This window comes from Cetorhinus maximus, chromosome 16, assembly GCF_964194155.1.
Source record: "Cetorhinus maximus chromosome 16, sCetMax3.hap1.1, whole genome shotgun sequence".
NCBI classification, from domain to species: Eukaryota; Metazoa; Chordata; class Chondrichthyes; order Lamniformes; family Cetorhinidae; genus Cetorhinus; species Cetorhinus maximus.
In genome coordinates, this window is record NC_135894.1 from 18,712,618 (window position 1) to 18,734,526 (window position 21,909).

General features: G+C 40.1%; 1 protein-coding gene across 1 annotated transcript in view; it reads right to left on the reverse strand.

Moving 5' to 3' along the window:
• Positions 1 to 277: 277 nt before the first annotated feature.
• The window catches only part of LOC144692043 (uncharacterized), a 158,686-nt gene continuing 137,054 nt past the window's right edge, over positions 278 to 21,909 (reverse strand). The window contains exons 35-39 of the mRNA XM_078560601.1: positions 13,189 to 13,244; positions 9,751 to 9,883; positions 5,516 to 5,647; positions 2,079 to 2,150; positions 278 to 1,706 (exon numbers count right to left, since the gene is read on the reverse strand). Of these exons, the coding sequence (XP_078416727.1) occupies positions 1,582 to 1,706; positions 2,079 to 2,150; positions 5,516 to 5,647; positions 9,751 to 9,883; positions 13,189 to 13,244 (518 nt within the window). The 3' untranslated portion in view covers positions 278 to 1,581. The remainder of the gene's footprint in view (positions 1,707 to 2,078; positions 2,151 to 5,515; positions 5,648 to 9,750; positions 9,884 to 13,188; positions 13,245 to 21,909) is intronic.

A 21,909-nucleotide genomic window follows, 5' to 3' on the forward strand; every position in this document is an offset into this window, starting at 1 on the left:
GCCAAATGGCCTACTCCTGCTCCTAGTTTCTATGTTTCTATAAGACAATCCCTTCATCCCAGGAATCAACTTAGTGAGCCGCATCCAGTGCAACGATACCACTCCTTAAATAAGGAGACCAAAACTACAAAGTACTCTAGGTGTGGTCTCACCAACACCCTGTACAGTTGTAGTAAAATTTCCCTACTTTTATACTCCAATCCTCTGTATTTAGCTTGGTCTACAGCTTTTTAAAAGTTCAGTTGTCATACAGAAAATAGTTTCTTGACACAATTGCTAAAGAGAGCCTGCTATTTAATTATTTTCATTTTAATCTCTAAATTGCACATCATTGTTTTGGTTAAAATTTTCTAGCACAGAAATCACCACTAAGATATTCAATGACATCTATCCATATAAAAACATACATCATCTGTTACAACGTACTTCCAGTATAACTTGTTGTCATGATTTTTGGTTGTGCTTTTATATCAAATTTTAAACACAAATTGCTAATGTAAACATTTTAGAAAGGAAATCCTGCTTGTAACAGTGTAGTTGCAGGGTTGGCACAGCAAGTGGTGGTGTGGAAAGAGGCATTGCAGTCTCTCCAAGTGGAGTAATTTGAATACCTCCTGCAGTACATACCATGAATTAGACTTGCTCTTACAGAGATGTCAAATAGATTTTGCAGTTTGGGATAGAGAATTCTAAAGATTCACAACCCTCAGGGAAGAAATTCTTCCTCATCTCCATCTTTAATGGATGACCCTGCTTCTAGATTCGCCCACGAGGGAAACATCCTCTCAGCATCTACCCTGTCAATCCCCCTTTATGTTTCAATTAGATCATCTCTCATTGTTCTGTGCTCATTGAGTATAACATGAGGGGTTGAAGGAGAATGGCACTAGGTTCATTGCTCATTAAGAGAGTCGATGCAGACACAATTGGCCGAATGGCTTCCTTCTGCACTGTAATAATTGTGATCCTGTGATTCAGTCTGATATTTTAGAGTAGATTGCAATTATCATGCGATTAGCTGGTGAAGAGGGTGGTCCATTTCAACCAGCCCGAAATGGACATCCCACTGTTGCTTTGGATCAGCGTATTATCAGATGATCAGAGGCCAAGCTGGTAGAAAGCTCAATCGTGGCCCTACAATTGAGGGTGCGGCTCAGAAGAATGTCCTGCCCACAAAGGATTGATGAAGTAGAGTGTCCACCATGCACAGTCCATCCAGTAAGTCATTAAAATCATATCAGGGTCCTACAGATGTCATAGAATCCCACTTTGCATAGATTAAAATCCTCCTGCCAATTCACGCTGGTTCCTTGACCAGTCAGCAGAAATCCCCAGGAACGTAAGCTTGCTGGATGGCAAGTTGACCACCTCACATCTAATTCCGCCACTGATTCGATAACACAGGGCAACAGTAGATATCATTTCTCCCTCATGTGCCTTGTGATGCAAAAGCCCCAGAATAATTTGCATTCCCAGTTTGATATTGTACTGCTTGTTGCTAATGTACAAAAGCTCACAACTTCTAATAACAAATATAGCTTCAGTATGGGACAGGGTAGGATGGTGGTAAACTTGGAGCAATCATTTCTCTTTGTAAGATTTCTGATTCAGTGATCCAGCTAGATTTCTCATCTCCTCAACAAGACATGTTCTTCTTTGCAAAGATAATTTTTCTTCTTCAAGATGTTGCAGGTTTTGATGTATTTCTGTTAAAGGAGAAAACATAATGAGAGTGAGGGTTTTTGTTAAAGAACAAATGTATTTATGTAGCATCTTTCACAAACTCAGGACATCCCAAAGCACTTTCCAGTTATAAAGTAGCTTTGAAGTGTAGTCACTGTTGGACTGTAGAAAACGTGGCAGCTAATTTATAAACAACAGGGTCCCACAAACAGCAATGAGATAATGACCAGATAATCCATTTTTCAATGTTGGCTGAAAGCCAAATATTGACCTATTAATTCTGTCTCCCTCTCCACAGGAGCTACCAGACTTACTGAATGTTTCCAGCATTTTTTGCTTTAAGTTTAGATATTTAGAAGCCATAGAATTTTGCTTTTGTACAATGTAATCCTTACCAGATTGAAATTCTGATATGAAGTCTTGAAATGGATCCATAGTCAGAAGGACTGCCCATGCTGTGTCATAATCTGAAAGAAAAGCATTAATAAGAAAGTAAAAATAAACTTCCTGAACTGCAGTTTAAAGGTCTAGATAATCCCACTGTGCTTTAATATCACTGATCAATCACAGAACAGGTTGCATCATGCTGGTTAATGAAAAGCCCAACGTTTATTTTATTTTAAGCTTACCCCTCTTTTCTCTCTGGATTTGTTTCAATTTTTTAAACAAGTAGCTGGAGTTTTGTGTGCTGCTCGACATGCTACAGGCCCATGCAGGCCTTAAGATCTCAGGGTCAATCTCTGGCTACACACAGCCAGCTAATCTCAGCCAGCTAGCACTTGGTGCACTACAATTAACTTCAGCGCCCCAAGTTAGAAAGTTGGGGGAATGCCAGATGTTTCCACTCTAGGTATTTATCAATCCCCCAACCCACCCCACCCCACCCCCAAACCCTGCTACTAGAAAATGTGGGTATTGGGTACGCTCAGGTCAGATTTAGCTCTGATGCTCCCTATGATCAAAAAGAACTCGCTGACAATCACTATCTAGGTTTAGAGCTACACAAAAGTGTAGAATAAAAGTTCTCACAAATATTAAAGTTGTTTATTTCACTGTAAAAGCATTGTAACTGTAGTTCATTAAAAATAATCTACGTCCAATATTATAATATGACGAAGAAGGAGAAGAAATAAAGAAGGGCTTGTATTTTCTCGTGCCTTTCAAGAGTTCAGGACCCTCCCAAAGCACTTCACAGCCAACTAGATACTTCTGAAATAAAAACAAAAAACTACTGCGGATGCTGGAAATCCAAAACAAAAACAGAATTACCTGGAAAAACTCAGCAGGTCTGGCAGCATCGGTGGAGAAGAAAAGAGTCGACGTTTTGAGTCCACATGACCCTTCTGTTCTGTTGAAGGGTCATGTGGACTCAAAACGTCGACTCTTTTCTTCTCCACCGATGCTGCCAGACCTGCTGAGTTTTTCCAGGTAATTCTGTTTTTGTTTTAGATACTTCTGAAATTGTGTTACTGTTGTAATGTTGGAAACATGTCAGCCAACTTGTGCACAGCAAGGTTCCATAAACAATATGAAATATATTACCCCATCATCCATTTTAGGTGTAAGTTCAGGGATAAATGTTGGCTAGGGCATCTGGAGAAATTTTCTGCTCCTCTTCAAACAGCACCATGGTGCATTTTACATCCAGCCAAGAGGGCAGACTTAATTTAACATCTCGTCCAAAAGACAGCACCTCTGGTAGCACAGCACTTGAGTATCAGCCTAGTCTCAAGCCTCTGGTGTGGCACTTGAGCCCTTGACAATCCAATCCAGAGTTATACTACTGAGCCACAGCTGACATCTGCAGATGTATTGGACCTATGGCCCGTCTACTGCTCTTTGTGGCAAAACTTATTGTTGCAATATTGTTTCTTCCCCAATGCTTTTGTCTTGAGTTTGTAGTGAAGGCAGATTCCATAAGAAAGACTGCGTATGTATGAAGCAAAACCAGCTGACCTTCGCCACAAAGTGCATGTGTTAATGTCTGTAATTCATCTAACCCCTATTTTTAGATCTGTCTCTGGAGACTGCTCGCTGCATTTTCCCGGTTTTACTTTTAGATCACTGTGCAAATGCTAAATCTAGTCATTCAGTTTTTGACAATTGAATTAGACACAAAAGTCAAAAAATATAGATGCAGCTACACGGTATTTTAAAAAACAAGAAAACTGGAACCAGTCCACAAGGAGTTAATATATTAGGAATCTGGTGACATAACAGAATTTTTGAATGTGACTGATTTGTCTCTTGATAGATTTTCAAGTTGTACATGGACTGTAGAAATTCCAGTTGATCCATGGTGTTTGGCTTGCTTATCAGAACTAAAAACAATAAGAACTTTGACTTAATGTTAAGGATATATTAATACTGTCACTCATCTGAACAAAGAGACAATAAATAGAGACTACTACACAAAATATGTAGAATTTATCAAATCTTAAATGATTGATAAAGCCTTGATGATGTACAATTTTCTTTTACTTGGAGAACACAGTACGATATTTCTAATTTTAAATTTCCAGACTAACCAACATTGCAAAGTTGCTTTGGACAACCCATTTCCTCAGCTCCATTTTGAAACCTAGCCAGAGAGGCTAGTTTCCATTTTAAGTGGCTATTTTATGAAATAAGGACAAAAATTTCCCAGTTGTCATGTGCACCTGGAATAAAGATTAGATTCATCCCAGACTGGAACGATTGACATTGAATGCAAACTTTCACAAAAAAAAAATGTCCCTGGGTCTCACTTAATTGAATTAATCGGTAATAAGCTGTACAGAAAATGGCAAATTTCTGTGTTAGTGACAAAATGGATGATTCAGCTGTGAAAGACAACTGAATAGACCCACATACTGTCATTTATAAGGTTAGATTAACATTGTGTCGCTTCACTTGATTAACTTTTGAGGCTGGGGAGGATTTTTTTCTTATATTCATATCTTCCTATGGGTAAGGTAGAGCCTGTGGTAAGGTAACTTATACGCGCTGCAAAGGGAATAGATTTGATGGGCTGAACGCTGTTTTCTTGTTGCATGCTTTTCCATGTCTAGAAACTCTATTATACCTAAAATAATGAATTCCAAAGTTCACTCCCTCTACAGCACTGCCTTCCAATGTTCCCTCTAATTTATGTTGCTGTATACAGCCTGCTTGTCCCTTTAAGATTGCCACACAGTTGTTCATACAGATAAGGAACGTTGCTTGTGCGCGGCCTGTTTAATTCCTGCATGGTACATTCCCGATACTGGGTGCAGTGCTGTAAGATGCCGACGTGACACACTGATGAATGTTATCAACCCTGCCACTGACTAGCATAATGTGCCATTGACTATACTCCCACACTGCAAGTCCTGCTGTGGTATGGATGCTAATTTACAACGTGTAAATGTGGCTTCAAATGTTGTGTGAAATTTAGGAATTGAATCAACAGTCATCTGGAAATCGAACAGAACCTGGAGACTTGATGTTTCAGAGTAATATAGTTACTTAAAGCAAACTTAGTAATCCTGCAGATGGTGGAGGAATTGAGAGATCACAGTCTCCTTCTTGCATTTCTCTGTGATGTTCTGTACCTGTCACCATGCTGTCAGAGCTGCAGCAGATATAAAAGCAATTACTTTGGCACAGTGCTAATATGGAGCAATAGTATGATGGTACAATGCTATAGAAACATGTTGTCATCTGATTAAACAAAAAATAGAACTAAATAACCTCTTACATAATTCACTTTGGTTTTTGTTTAAAGACATGAATTTAAAACTATTTATTCAGATTTAATAGAAAAAAAATCATCCACATCTAACTACAGCCACTAGTCTCAATGTTAACATACCTTTCTCTGTCGCTTTTTCATTAACTATATTTTGCTGAATGGAATGCAGATCATTGTGGATTTTCATGAAGATCTTCTCCACACACTGCACTTCCTTGCATTTCTCCCAGAATGCCTTTGTTTGCCCTGTTGCTGTTCAAACACAATTGGGAACTAATGTTAACTGAACAGAAAACTCCACATTTGAGCAGTTCAGATCATGTATCTGGCTTCCTGCAAAGCATCCACCTACAAGAGTCTTAATCCCCACCCCTGAATTTGTTCCTAAGCCACTAAGACATGTGTACTGGAGAGGGGAAGTAGGAAAAAGGAAGTAGAAAGGTAATGACAGAGAGAAAAGTGAGAAGCTAAAGTTGAGACAAAAGGTCAATCAGCAAAGAACAAACATCTTTGTGTGCTCTGGCCAGTGGCCTAATTCTGGACAAATGTGATCCTTATAGAAAGTTAACAGTTGCTGAAAAGAAAACTACTAGTTTAATTTGAAATCGGATAGGCCAAGGATCTTAACACATCCAGGTTACCGAGTAAGGGAGCCGAATGGTTAAGACACTGAACCAGCAACTCATTGGTCACAAGGGAAAGCTAGTTAAACACATGAGGGAGAAAGGAACAGAAGATAATGCTCACAGAATTTGAAGATGGTGGGAGGGGGCTCCTTGGAGCATAAGCACCAGGATACAGCAGCTGGGCCAGCTGGTCTCTATCTGCTGTAAATTCAAAGTAATTCCACCTAGTTTAACCCCACCTACAGTAAATTATGAAAATTAATTCAGTAAAGTTGGTAAATTTATGGGCTGACAACAGAATTGATCATGCCAGTTCGTAACCAAAAACCTGACTGGCTTACTCAGAGGAGGAAACCGGTCACCTCTACCTCGTCAGGCCTACGTGTTACTTTAGGCCTACATTATGTGGTTGACTTTTAACACCCTCAGGGAAACCAGGAATGCCAGTGTCACAAACATCTTAAAAATAAATAAAAGCCACATCCAGGAACAAATAACAAGAATGGGTATTAAATTGTGTCAGGAAGATATAATAATTCTCATAGTGTTATTGGAATTTATTGTAAAATAGTGATATCTGTGTCTGTGTGTGTCTGTATGTGTGTGTGTGTGTGTGTGAGAGAGAGAGAGACTTAATTGGATTAAAAGCAGCTGGTCTGAAGGCTTTGATATAAACATGGGGGAAGTTTAGAATGTCAAGTGTAAAAGGACATTTGCATTTTTAAATACACCAGACTAGATTGTTTTCAAGGGAGGAGCAAAATGTGTCACCTAGCCGGGTGAAGTTGAGAAACAGTGTGTTTATTTTTCCCAAAGATTACTGGTAAAATTAGTACTGTGATAATTTTTTAATGACCAGGGAGGTAAAGTCCAAAGACACAGTGAAACAATGGGAATTTGCATTCAAAGGGGAAAATATGTATAAAGGAGAGGTGTGTGTAAGAGAAGGCAGTCTAAGATTCAACATGTGTGAAACACCTTCAGCCTGTACGTACCAAACCGCTGCCTCCAGGCACTGAAGTTAAGACCATAAGATATAGGAGCAGAAGTGGGCCATTTGGCCCATCGAGTCTGCTCTGCCATTCAATGAGATCATGGCTGATCTGATAATCCTCAACTCCACTTTCCTGCCTTTTCCCCATAAGCCTTGATTCTCTTACTAATTAAAAATCTATCCACCTTGAATATACTTAATGACCCAGCCTCTACAGCCCTCTGCGGTAAAGAATTCCACAGATTCACTACCCTCTGAGAAGAAATTCCTCCTCATCTCTGTTTTAAATGGGTGCCCCCTTACTCTGAGATTATGCCCTCTGGTCTTAGACTCTCCCACAAGGGGAAACAACCTCTCAGTATCTACTCTGTCAAGCCCCCTAAGAATCTTATATGTTTCAATAAAGTCACTTCTCATTCTTCTAAACTCCAATGAGTACAGGCCCAACCTACTCAACCTCTCCTCATAAGAAAATCTCTCCATATCCAGGATCAACCTAGTGAACCTTCTCTGGACTGTCTCCAATGCCAGCATATATTTCCTTAGATAAGGGGACCAAAACTGTTTACAGTATTCTAGGTGTGGTCTAACTAGTTTTAGCACGACTTCCCTATTTTTATACTCCATTCCCTTTGAAATAAAGGCCAACATTCCATTTGCCTTACCTATTACCTGCTGAACTTGTATGTTAGCTTTTTGGGATTCATGCACAAGGACTCCCAAATCCCTGTGTGCTGCAGCCTTCTGCAGTCTTTCTCCATTCAAATAATATTCAGCTTCCCTATTCTTCCTGCCAAAGTGCATAACCTCACATTTTCCCATATTATATTCCATCTGCCACTTTTTTGCCCACTCACTTAACCTGTCTATGTCTCTCTGTAGACTCCTTGTGTCATCCTCACCACTTGCCTTCCCACCTATTTTTGTATCATCTGCAAACTTGGCGATAGTACATTCACTTCCCTCATTTAAGTCATTAATATATATTGTAAATAATTGTGGCCCCAGCACTGATCCCTGTGGCACTCCACTAGTTACAGGTTGCCATCCTGAAAATGCCCCCCTTATCCCAACTCTCTGTCTTCAAATAGTTAGCCAATCTTCTATCCATGCTAATATGCTACTGAGAGAACTCACTTTGAATTTGAATGTTCAGGATCTCGTTTACTTTGCCTGCGTCTTTTAAAATCTATGTGTTTTACTGTTGCCATAATGAAAGTGTAACTGGGAGTTGAATTAATTAGGGGGTTTAGAAGTTATGATAGTAGTAATTCATAGACATACACGTGTGCTTAAAAATAATTTTTATTGTTAATAAATGTTTAATTTAGTTTTATAAAAACCTCTTAAGACTCAGTGGTCTTATTATTACTGAATTCAAAGCCCTCAAGCATCTCGAAACATACAAATTGAAAATTAGTTATGATAGTTGTTTCAAGTTTCCCTCTGGGATTTGAACAGGTCAGCATTTATCATCTGCTGTGTCATAGCAATTGGGAGGTGCTGTTGCTGCTGGTTAAACTTGCAAAAGGTGCAAAGAAACTGCATCATTGAAAAGTTTAAGGGAAACAAGATTTTTGTTGTTGCATCGTACAATTAGAGCCAGCTTTCCATTTTTCTTTATTTCATTACAGGGCTTCTTTTGCTTCTGTTTAATTGTGTCGGCATCACAGACTAATATCCATATTCTGCCAACACTCCTATGCTATATTCTTCACAAAATTCAAGTTATATTGGTTTATAAATAATTAAAATAAATGGGACAGAATCTTTACTAATAGTGTTTTACTAAAGGTTCAGGGAATGTACGGTACTTGTTTGAAATAACAGTAGTAGATTCACCTTAGAACACAGTAATAGCTAAAATGAAATATTAGTTACTAATGCAACACAACAACTACAAATCAGGGAGGTCATTTGACTCATATTAGTTCAAATAGTTACTTGGCTTATCCAGTGTTCATTTCCAAGCAAAGTCTTGACACTATGGAACTTGCAACAATATGCTGAAGATCAGCATGCTGAATTACCAGGAATTACCCATCCTCTGGTAATAAAGCAACAGAAAGTCAATGTCTCAAAAATATCCATATCAATATTACTGTGTCCCATAGGTGCTCTGCATTGGGTTACCACTTCGGCCCAACCTAGTTTCAGAAAGGCCAAGGCCTTGCCCCTTCCAATTGTTTCTTAAATGATTCCAGTGTTTTCATCTCCACAAGTCTATCTGGAAGTCTATTCCACGTCCTTTTTTTGAAGAGGAGAATGTCTGCTCACAATCCTAAATCTTATATTGGGGCGGGGAGGTTGTTGGTGGCTATCACATTTATCGAATCGCAGTTTGTTCCACATATTTCTGAACTAGAAGGTTCACTTTTATCAAATTCCACTGGAAGGCAATGTTACCTGAATCAGCACAGCTAACACTTGAAGGCTGTAGCAATGCACTATTATTAGATTAACTAACATGGAAGTCAGCAAAATTGTATTCAGAAACCACACCATCCTGTCGAAGATCTTTACAATATTTGGAGGAAACGCAGGAAACCACAACTTCTTTTATACACGTATATCAGCATAATTAGAACCAAGCGCTGAACCTGAATATTAAGATAAAACAACACTTCATCGAGACAAAAGGAGCAGTCCTTCGAGAAGTCGTGCCACTTGACGGAATTAAGAGCCGAGTAGAGCAATATGATTTCTCAAAGATTGAGCAGTTTTAAAGAAATTACCTGATGATTTATGTGGTTCACTGCCTGTGGTTAGGGCCTCTTCCATGGTTTGCATTTGGACCTCCTGCTGTATGTCTTCAATTTCCTCTTGGACCTCCTGCTGTATGTCTTCAATTTCCTCTTGGACCTCTTGCTGTAAAAAAAAAGCACAATTATAACTGGATTCTTGGTTCCCCAGGTCTATGTCAATTCTGTTACTTATACACTGTGTCCAAAATAACATAATTTGAGACACCACAATTGAAATCTGTGGTTAAGTACAGTGTGGTTGGAACTTTGGACCAATGGTTCCCAAAGCTCGTTCACCACTGGGGATTTTCCTTGCACCTTTGAATCTGATTGAACTTTTTGTGATGGTCATTTAGAAATGTTTTGTAACATTCTTTCAGATATTTTATGAATAAAGTATATTTCTCCAAAAAAAAAATTTGGATCTGTGGTAGACTTGATGGAGCCTGATTGCTATAATTAGTCAACAACTCCAGTTTTTGTTGTATTGTGTGTCTACCAGGATGTTAGAAGGCGAACGAGATGGACTTTTGTCTTTTTTCATCCAGCGTTCCCATGTTCTTATGAGTACTTGCCTGGCTCTAGAGCTCACTCACTATTCTCCCTTACTTTCCTATAGAGTTGTGTCTGACCTCCGCCATGCAATATTGTTACCTCTGAGACAGGATTATCACTTCTTGTGGCTGTCTGAACATGCCACATATTGCCTAGTTGCTAATATCATCCAACAAACTGAAGCACTTGTCCCTTTATCAGATATATGTGAAGAATTTTAGTTACAAACTGTACAACCTTCAAACCCAGAACTGCATTGCTATTAATCCCATTTCTCCCATTTTCAGCTTTGAAAAGTGTTATTCCCATGGAGGTATTAGGTTCTGTTTGCCATGTTAAAATTCTTAAAAAGAAAACAAGAACTTGCATTATATAGAACCTTCAGCATGGAATACATCCAAAGCCACTTCACAGATACCTGAAAACCAGAGGGGGAGGATTAGGCAGGCTGATTAAAAGCTTTGTTTTAAGGAGGGATATAAAGGGGCTTGTGTGGTGGAAAGAGATATGGAGTTTTCAGAGAGTTGGATGTAAGCAGCTGAAGGTCTGGGTGTCAATGAAGTTGGGAGGTTGACACACAAAAAGCTGGAATCAGAGAATGAAGAGTTCAGGCAGGGTTAAACAGGTGCAGGTGATCGAAAAAGTCAAGGCTGTGGAATGATTTAAATACAAGAGGAGGAATTTCAGATTTGAAATGCTTAGGAAGAAATGTAAAGCATCAAAAAGTAACTGTTACAATCATGAAGTTTATAAGATTGTTACATTTTGGGACTGTCTTCAATTTAGGGTAAAATAAAGGAGGTCATGTGACCTGTTCTGAAGTCTGCCTGACAACAGGCCTGGGTGACGATGGCTGTTAAAGATTAAAACTGGAAAGAAGATGAAAGTTGTTCACACTTGGAGACAATGTAGCCTGTGTGCTAACAATGGGTAGTCTCCAAAGTCCCAGACAAGTGTTGACAATGTCGTGTTGAAAGCAGTTGTGCTTTAAACTGTCCATTTACTTCCAAGATGAAAGAGAGTTAGGGTCTCAAGGATAGCTAATCAGATTTTTTACCTGGGTACAAAGCCCATGTGAATCTCATTGCCATGGAGATAGGCTTTGAGAGGAGAAATGTCTAAGATATCCCTAAAAACTTACAAGACAAGGTTACTCTGTCAGGATCTGGGAGAGGGAGAGCAGCTATAGGCAGCAAGATGCTGTGGTTCACCATGGAGGAATACAGGTAGGAGCTCACACTCAAATTGCAAAGGCAGAATTCATGAGGAGTTAAAACAAGGTTGGAAGATTCGCCTGGCTTGTGCTAGAGGAAGAAGCTCCAGGGAAAAAAAAACCTCACTTTTAAACTGTTCTGAGATTAAAAGTTCCCAGGCTGAGAAGGGAACAGAACAGAAGAAAACCCTCAGGAACTAAGAACCATCTTGGACTAGTTCTGGGAGAATTGAATGTCTACTTAAAGGACACTGTAAAGTATATCTGTGAAGTGTGTTTTTGATTAAACTCAAAGAAAATGGGGAATGTTGTGGTTGCCTACAAAGATAGTGTTTAATCAATAATGCTTTTTGTCTTTTGTTGCAGTAAAAGTCTTAAAACATGAAATCTTGTCATGTCATCCTTTCACTATTAACTGGAAATTCAATTTATTTTTTTTTAGATGTTATTGTTCTCTATGGAGATCGTAACGGTAACTTTTGGTAGGAAAAGTTCAAATTTTTTGCCAGAAGGTGGATACACCATTTTTTTGTCACAATAAATAGTGACATGGGTAAATCCACTTGGTTTAGCAACTGGAGTAGATAAATACTTGAGTCCTAACCAGCTATCCTGAGTTTAAGTCCGAGGGCTGCTTGTGTTACTAAGGAAATGAACCTATTCCAGTTGTTGCTTAGGCCAGTAAGAGTCAATGAGCAAGGCAATTTCAAAGAACCTTTGCTGTTTTCTGCAGATTTATTGGACGAGCTTTCACTTCTCGAACACCAGATAGAACACCCTTGATGAGAGTGCCATGTTCCATCTTTTGAAGGTGAAAAAAATTCACCCCTCACCACTGAACATGCTTCTTATCATTTAAGCTGAATAGCACTGTTGGTTCTTTCAGAAAGAGCCACAGACACATGTAGACTGGCTGTTTCTGCTTGTGGAAGAATCCAAGGCCAGAGCTCTTAAATACAAGATGATCACTAATAAATCCAATAATGAATTCAGGAGGAAGTTCTTTACCAGAAATTTGTTAGAATGTGGAACTTGCTAATACAAGAAACAGGTGAGGCGAATAACATTTAAGGGGCAGCTGGATAAATAATGAGAGAGAAAGGAACAGATGGTTATTCCGATATAACTAAATTAAATATGGCGGCAGAAAGCTTGTGTGAATCACTAACACCAGCATAGACTAGTTGGGCCGAATATCCTGTTTCTGCGCTGTAATTTCTATGTAATCCTATATAATCCTGATTTCTCATACTGAGGAAGATGCACAATGACAAGAAGCCTTAAATAAAGCAATTGTGCATGCCTAAACCATGCTTAACTTAATGTATCTATGAGAATGCAATGGAATAAGCTTTAGAAATAATAAAAGCATTATATCCATTAATCATCCAGGTATCTATTAGCATGTAGTTTAATTAAGCTGTATTACCTTGCAGATTTATATTTAAATAGTTTAATCAGTGCACATGTTAGAGATACTAGAAACCCAAGATCAAATCTCTGATCATCACACTCAAGGCTTGATCTCAGGTCGGTTCTCAACCACAGCACTCAGGAGAAAGAGGGTTTCCACTTCAAGTTGTGTCCCATCTGATGTGACAGGGATGTGGGAGATCACAATATCAAAATAATTTTAAAATATTTAACTTTATCAAACATACTTGGTCTAAATTAGTGCTCGTATCACTGCAGTTCCCATCATTTGGATCATTTTCATCTGTAAAAAATAAAGATAAATTTGCGTGAGACATTTAAATGTGCAATGATTTGTTTTTTTGATTTTACACAACAAAATCAGAAGTTCTTCATTTACTCCTGAAACCTCTGCTAATCAATTTATCTCAAACCAGCATATAAACCGCTATGAACACCACCACACTAACCATGACAGAACCTAAAAATTAAAAGGAGGGGAAAGTTGCTTAGGCAGTTCCTTCATGATTTAATCTGTTCATTTTGTTGACAAGTCCTTGATAGGTTAAGGATAGAAATGAGAAAGAATGTTGTCATCAGCAAAGCTTTATCCTGGTACTATCAAAAATGCTTTAAAATAACAGGCTGGCGTAGACTAAATTATTCCCTCTTTTTCCTGTTTTTATCCTCTTATGGGCTTCCCCTAGCTGGAAGATGATGACAGACGAGAGGGCAGGGTGGCCTGCTTGCATGCAAACCCTTCTGCCACTACTGCTCACAACCAATAGCCAGACTGAATGCACCTACCACAGAAATGCCCTTTTCAATTCTTCCTGTCTCTGACAGAGTGAAACATGTAGCTCATTGTTGGGCCTTCTGCTTATACTGCAGTTGAAACTGGGGGCTCAGTGGGCTGAGACTGGAACGTAGTCATGGCACAAAGGAGCTCTAATATGTGCTGTCATCTCACTAGTCATCTTACTAAACATTGCCCAAATGAGCATTCCAGAGAGTGAACGGATAATAGGAAAAGTGAAACTGCTGACTTAGGATCTATCATTCCCAAAGCTCTTCACCACTGGGGTTTTCCTTGCATAATTTCAGGATCTGTTGTAGACTAATTGATAGAGACTAATTGCTATGATTAGTAAGCAACTTCACTAGCATTGGACCATGTGACTATCAGGATGGTAAAAGGTGACGAAATGGATCTGGGTCTTTTTCTGTCTAGTAATTCAATGACACCTTTTACAGTTACACGACAAAAACAGTGTCCAAAGCTTTTATTCACCCCTCTGTGGTCTGAAATTTACCAATTACATTGAATAATCACTGTTGGATCTTAGTGATGATCCAGATGACACAGGAGAAAAGTAAAAGAGCATCTTAGTACTCATGATCACAACATAGTAAGGTTCAAAATTAGGATAAAGAGTGACATGTGTATGATTATGACTAAGATACTAGATTAGAAAAGAACAAATTATGAGGAAATGAGGGAGAAACTAATAAGGTAACTGGGTGGAAATATCAAAAGTTGAGATAGAGAAACAATGGGAAATATTTAATAGGATAATCAATAGAATCATAGAATGGTTACGGCACAGAAGGGGACCATTTGATCCATCATGTCTGTGCTAGCTCTCTGAAGGAGGAATTCACCGAGTGCCACTCCTCTGCCTTTTTCCCATAGCCCTGCACATTTTCCTTTTTAGAAAATTATCCATTTCCCTTAAGAAAGCCTCAATTGTCCCTCCTTTCACCACATTCTCGGATAGTGCATTCTAGATCCTAATCACTTGCTGCGTGAATAAGTTTTTCCTCATGTTGCCATTGTTTCTTTTGCCAATTACCTTAAATCTGTGCCCTCTGATTCTCAATCCTTCCACCAATGGAAACATAGTTTCTCCCTATTTACTCTGTATAGACTCCTCGTGATTTTGAACATCTCTATCAAATCTCCTCTAAACCTTCTCTGCTCCAAAATGAACAGTCCCAACTTCTCCAATCTTTCTACATAACTGAAGTTCCTCATTCCTGGAACCATTCTTGTGAATCTTTCCTGTACCCTCTCTAAAGCCTTCATATCCTTTCTAAAGTGTGGTACCCACAAGGGGACACATTACTCAAATTGAGGTTGAACCAATGTTTTATACAAGATTAACATAACTTCTTTGCTTTTTACTCTATTGATAAACCTGTATGCCATATGATTTATTACCACTCTCAATCTGTCCTGCCATTTCCAATGATTTATGCACATATACAACCAGGTCGTTCTGCTCCTGCACCTCCTTTAGAATCATACCTTTTATTTTATATTGTCTCTCTGCACTCTATCAAAATGGATCACTTCACACTTCATTGCACTGAAATTTTATCTGCCACTTGTCTTGCTATTTCACCAACCTATGTTCTTTTCAAGTTCTATACTATCCTTCTCATGGTTCACAATACTTCCAAGTTTTGTATCATCTGCAAATTTTTAAATTGTTCCCTAAGGTGGTAAGTCACTAATATAAATCAGGAAGAGCAGGGGTCCTAACACCGATCCCTGGAGAACTCCACTATAAACCTTCCTCATGTCCATTCACCACTATTCTCTGTTTCTTGTCACTCAGCCAATTTCATATCCATGTTGCTACTGTCCCTTTTATTCCACCAGCTTTAACTTTGCTCACAAGTCTGTTGTGCAGCACTTTATCAAATGCCTTTTGGAAGACCATGCACACCACATCAACAACACTCCATTAATCAATCCTCCCTGTTGCCTCAAAAAAAAATTCAAACATGATTTTCTCTTAACAAATCCATGTTGTCTTTCCTTAATTAACCCACGTTTGCCCAAATGACAAGAGGTACAGTGTCTCAAATCCAGCTGTCTGAAAACTGGACATTTTTTAAGCTGCCATGTGTGAATTTTAAGTAGAATTAGATGTGTAAAATAACTTACCAGCTTATTTAGCTGCATGATGGCACGAATAGTTTTCGGCTTTGCCTGCCTGCCTTTTCCTGTGGTCCAAGTGACCTTTCACCCCATCTGACCCAGCTCGGCCCAATCTGCCCAAGCTGATCTGGCCCCAAGTGTCCAACCTGAAAACCGGCATGGCCTTGGTCCCAAGGTTGCCGGTTTTGAGACACTATACCTGCACTAATTTTGGCCCGAATTATTGTTTCTGAAAGCTTCCCCAAAACAGGGGTTTAACCGACTGGCCTATCGCTGCTGGGCTTACCTTGACACGCTTTTTTGAACAAGAGAATATTTACAATTTTCTTGTCCTCTGGCACCGCCCAAGTCTAAGGAAGATTGGAAAATTAAGGCCAGTGCCTCCGCAATTTCCACTCTCACTTCCCTCAGTATCCTTGGATGTATCTCATCCAGTCCTGGTGCTTTATCAACCATAGGTACAGACAGCCTATCCAATACTCTTCCTTAACAATTTAAACCCTTCGAGCATCTGAACTACCTCCTCTTCCACCACAACCTGGGCAGCAGCATCTTGGTAAAGACAGATGCAAAGTACTCATTTAATAGCTCAGCTATGGCCCCTGCCACCATGCAGAAATCTTCTTTTTGGTCCCTAATGGGCTCCACTCCTCTTACCACCCTTTTACTATTTATATGCCTATGGTTGGATTCCATTTTATATGAGCTGCCAGTCCCTTCTCATACTCTCTCTTTGCTTCTCTGATTTGCTTTTTCAATTCCACTCTGAACCTTCTATATTCGGCCTGGTTCTCAATTATATTATCCATCTGACATCTGTCATAAGTACACTTTTTTTGATTCATCTTAATCTCTATCTCTTTAATCATCCGGGGAGCTCTGGATTTGTGTGCCCTACCTTTCCTCTTCATGGGAATATACTTTGACTGTACTCAAACTATCTCTGCTTTAAAGGCAGTCCATTGTTCAGTTACAGTTTTCCTGCTAATCTTGGATTCCAATTTATCTGGGTCAGATCCATTCTTACCCCATTGAAGCTGACTTTCCCCCAGTTAATTATTCTTATTCTGGGTAGCTCCTTGTCCTTTTCCATAGCCAACATAAATCTTATGACACAATGGTCACTGTCCTCTAAATGTCCCCCTACTAACACTTGATCCACTTGGCCCACCTCATTCCCAATACCTCTTGCACCATCTCTCCAGGCCTGCATTCATCTGCCCTATCCTCCAGTTTCTAAACTCAGTTGCATGTGTTACCAGGAGTAATCCAGAGATTACTACTATTAAGGTCCTGATAGCTAATTTCCTACCTACCTCCTTAAATTTTAAGTACAGGATCACATCCTTCTTTCTACCTACATCATCGGTACCAACGTGGACCATGAATAGAGTTCAAGTGAAATGTATTACATTAAAAGCCAACATCAAGCAAGCTAATTCTGGGGCATTGTAGATAAACAAAGAAAACAAACAAAGGAAAAATCAAATCTAAAGAACAATACGGAAGAAAATAAGGAAGTGCTTAAGGAGAGGACAAAAAGGAGTACAAAGGATTTCGGAGAGAAGTTGAAAAAAACATAAGGAAGCTAACGAGAAACTATAAAATTAACTGATCAAAGCCTGTTCTGCCGTTCAACATGATCATGGCTGATCTTGAGCTTCAGCTCCACTTTCTCACCCGCTCCCAATATCTGATTCCGAGACACCAAAAATCTGTCTATCTCATCCTTAAATACATTCAATATCGGCGCATCCATAACCCTCTGGAGTAGAGAATTCCAAAGATTCACAACCCTTTGAGTGAAGAAATTTCCCCTCATCTCAATCATAAATGATCAGCCACTATTGCCGATATTGAATGTATTTAAGGATGAGATAGACGGATTTTTAGTGTCTCGGAATCAGATATTGATATAGGGAGTGACAAGGTATTGGAGATGTTGGCAGGCTTAAAAGTGGATAAATCTCCAGGTTCAGATGATTTGTGACCCAGGCTGCTGAGGAAGGCAAGGGAGGAGATCGCAGGGGCTCTGACCCAAATTTTTAATTCCTCTCTGGCCACGGGAGAGGTGCCAGAGGACTGGAGAACAGCTAATATGGTTCCGCTATTTAAGAAGGGTTGTAGAGATAAGCCAGGGAACTACAGACCAGTGAGCCTCATGTCAGTGGTAGGGAAACTATTGGAGAAAATTCTGAAGGAGAGAATCTATCTCCACTTGGAGAGGCAAGGTGTGATCAGCGATAGTTGGCGTGGCTTTGTCAGAGGGAGGTCATGCCTAACAAATTCGATTGAATTTTTTGAGGAGGTGACCAGGTGTGTAGATGAGGGGAGTGCAGTTGATGTAGTTTATATGAATTTCAGCAAAGTCTTTGACAAGGTCCCACATGAGAGACTTATAAAGAAGGCAAATGCACTTGGGATACAGGGTAATTTGATAAGGTGGATTCAAAATTAGCTTAGTTGTAGGAGGCAGAGGGTGATGACAGAACCATGTTTTAGTGACTGGAAGCCCGGTCCAGTGGCATACCACAGGGATCTGTGCTGGGTCCCCTATTATTTGTCATTTATATAAGCGACATAGATGACTATGTGGGGGGTAGGATTAATAAGTTTGCGGATGACACAAAGATTGGCCGGGTGGTTAACAGTGAGGTTGAATGTCTTGGGCTACAGGAAGATATAGACGGGATGGTCAAATGGGCAGATAAGTGGCAGATGGAATTTAACCCTGAAAAGTGTGAGGTGATACATTTTGGAAGGAGTAATTTGACAAGGAAGTATTCAATGAACGGCATGACACTAGGAAGTTCTGAGGAACTGAGGCGTGTGTGTCCATTGATCTCTGAAGGCGGAGGGGCATGTTAGTGGGGTGGTGAAAAAGGCATATGGGACACTTGCCTTTATCAATCGAGGCGTAGATTACAAAAGTAGGGAGGTCATGTTGGAGTTGTATAGAACCTTGGTGAGGCCACAGCTGGAGTACTGTGTGCAGTTCTGGTCGCCACATTATAGGAAGGATGTGATTGCACTGGAGGGGGTGCAGAGGAGATTCACCAGGATGTTACCTGGGATGAAACATTTAAGTAATGAAGAGAGGTTGGATAGACTTGGGTTGTTTTCGTTGGAGCAGAGAAGACTGAGGGGCGACCTGATCGAGGTGTACAAGATTATGAGGGGCATAGACAGGGTGGATAGGGAGCAGCTGTTCCCCTTAGCTAAAGGGTCAGTCACGAGGGGACTTAAATTCCTGGTGAGGGGCAGGAGGTTTAGGGGGGATGTGAGGAAAATCTTTTTTACCCAGAGGGTGGTGATGGTCTGGAATGCACTGCCTGGGAGGGTTGTGGAGGTGGGTTGCCTCACATCCTCTAAAAAGTACCTGAATGAGCACTTGGCACATCATAACATTCAACACTATGAGATTCTGTGATTCTGTGACTAATCTCGAAACCATGACTCTTACTGTAGATACCGCAGCCAGGGGAAACAACTTATCAGTATCTATCCTGTCAAGTCCCTTCAAAATCTTGAATGTTTCAATGAGATGACCTCTCATTCTTATAAATTCCAGAGAATACTGACCCAATTTACTCAGCCTATCATAGGACAATCTTCTCATCCCAGGGGCCAATCATAGTGAACCTTTGTTGTACTGCCTCTAATGCAAGCATGACCTTCCTTAAACATCCTTCACAAAACTTGGTGGTCTCACCAAAGCCCTGTACAATTGTAGCAAGACTTCTTTATTCTTGAACCCCAATCCCCTCGCAATAAAGGCCAATATACCATTTGCTGTCCCAATTGCTTGCTGTACATGCATGCTAAATTTTTTGTGTTCCTTGTACAAATACACTGCAGTCTGCCTGAATGTAAACATTGACAGGTTTCACACCTTTTAAAAATATTCTGCTTTTTTATTCTTATTACCAAAATGAATAACCTCATACTTCCCCATGTTATACTCCATCTGCTACCTTGTTGCCCACTCACTTAACCTGTCTATATCTCTTTTCAGCCCCTTTGTTTTCTCCTCATCACTTGAATTCTCACCTAGCTTTGTATTGTCAGCAAACTTAGATATATTACTCTCGGTCTCTTCACCAAGTCATTAACATAGTTTGTAAATAGCTGAGGCCCCAGCACTGATCCTTGTGACACTCCACTCATCACAGTCCATCAGCTTGAAAATGCCCCATTTATCCCTACTATCTGCTTCCTGTCTGTTAACCAATCCTCTATCCATGCTAATGTGGCACCCCCAGCTCCATGAGCCCTTATCTTGTGTATTAACTATTTTTGTGGCACCTTATCAAATGCCTTTTGGAAATCGAGGTACTATATCTACTGGTTCCCCTTTATCTACCCTACTAGTTACATCTCAAAATCTCTGAGTCAAGATCCTTTTTCGCTGATCCATTCCTCCATCACCCCCTACACCTCAACCCCGTGCAACTGCAGAAGGTGCAACACCTGCCCCTTTACTTCCCCCCTCCTTACCATCCAAGGGCCCAAACACTCCTTTCAAGTGAAGCAGCATTTCACTTGCACTTCCCTCAATTTAGTCTACTGCATTCGCTGCTCCCAATGCGGTCTCCTCTACATTGGAGAGACCAAACGCAGACTGGGTGACCGCTTTGCGGAACACCTTCAGTCTGTCCGTAAGCATGACCCAGACCTTCCTGTGGCTTGCCATTTCAACACTCCACCCTGCTCTCATGCCCACATGTCTGTCCTTGGCCTGCTGCAATGTTCCAGTGAAGCTCAACGCAAACTGGAGGAACAGCACCTCATCTTCCGACTAGGCACTTTACAGCCTTCTGGACTGAATATTGAGTTCAACAATTTCAGATCATGAACTCTGTCCTCCATCCCCACCCCCTTTCCGATCCCCCCTTTTCCAATAATTTATAATTTTTTTACAAATATATTTTTCTTTTCCCACCCATTTTAAAATTTATTTCGTTCTATTGTTTTATCTCCACCTTTTAGCCCATTTCCCCCCACCCCACCCCCACTAGGGTCATCTGCCACTAGCTTGTCCTGCTTGCTATCCTTAATGTCTCCATTAGCACATTCCTTAGATAATATCACCACCGTCAACACTCCTTTGTCCTTTTGTCTATAACATCTTTGGCAATCTCTTCTTTGCCTTCACCCTCACTGGCCCCCTATCCAGTTCTACCTGTCCCACCCCCCTCTACCAGCTTATATTTCACCTCATTTCTCTATTTCCTTAGTTCTGATGAAGGGTCATATGGACTCGAAACTTCAACTGTGCTCTTCTCCGCAGATGCTGTCAGACCTGCTGAGTTTTTCCAGGTATTTTTGTTTTTGTTCTAGATTTCCAGCATCCGCAGTATTTTGCTTTTATCCTTATATCATCCTTTATTAGCAGGGCTATCCCTCCTCCTTTTCCATTCTGCCTGCCTTTTTGAAATGTTGTGTACCTGAAATATGTATGGTCACCTTGTAACCATGTCTCTATAATGGCCATTAGATCTAAACCATTTATGCCACTAGTTCATCTATCTTATTGCAGATACTCCCCGCATTCAGATAAAGTGAATTCAAGTTTAATTTTTCATTACTCTTCCCTGCATGGACCTTAGCCTCTGATGCACTATTACCATTAAATTCTCTGTCCCCTCCTGACCCACTCAGCTTGTCTTTACTCATATTGTCACTGGATTAGTAATCCAGAGAGCCAGAGTAATGAGGTTCGAATCCCACCACAGCAGATGGTGGAATTTGAATTCAATAAAAATCTGAAATCAAAAAGTCTAATGATGACCATGAAACCATTGTCGATTGTTGTAAAAACCCATCTGGTTCAATAATGTCCTTTAGGGAAGGAAATCTGCCATCCTTACCTGGTCTGGCCTACATGTGACTCCAGACCCATAGCAATGTGGTTGACTCTGAAATGGCCTAGCAAGACACTCAGTTGTATTAAACCGCTACAAAGTCTCAAAACAGGAATGAAACTGGATGGACTGCCCAACATCGACCTAAGCACCGGAAA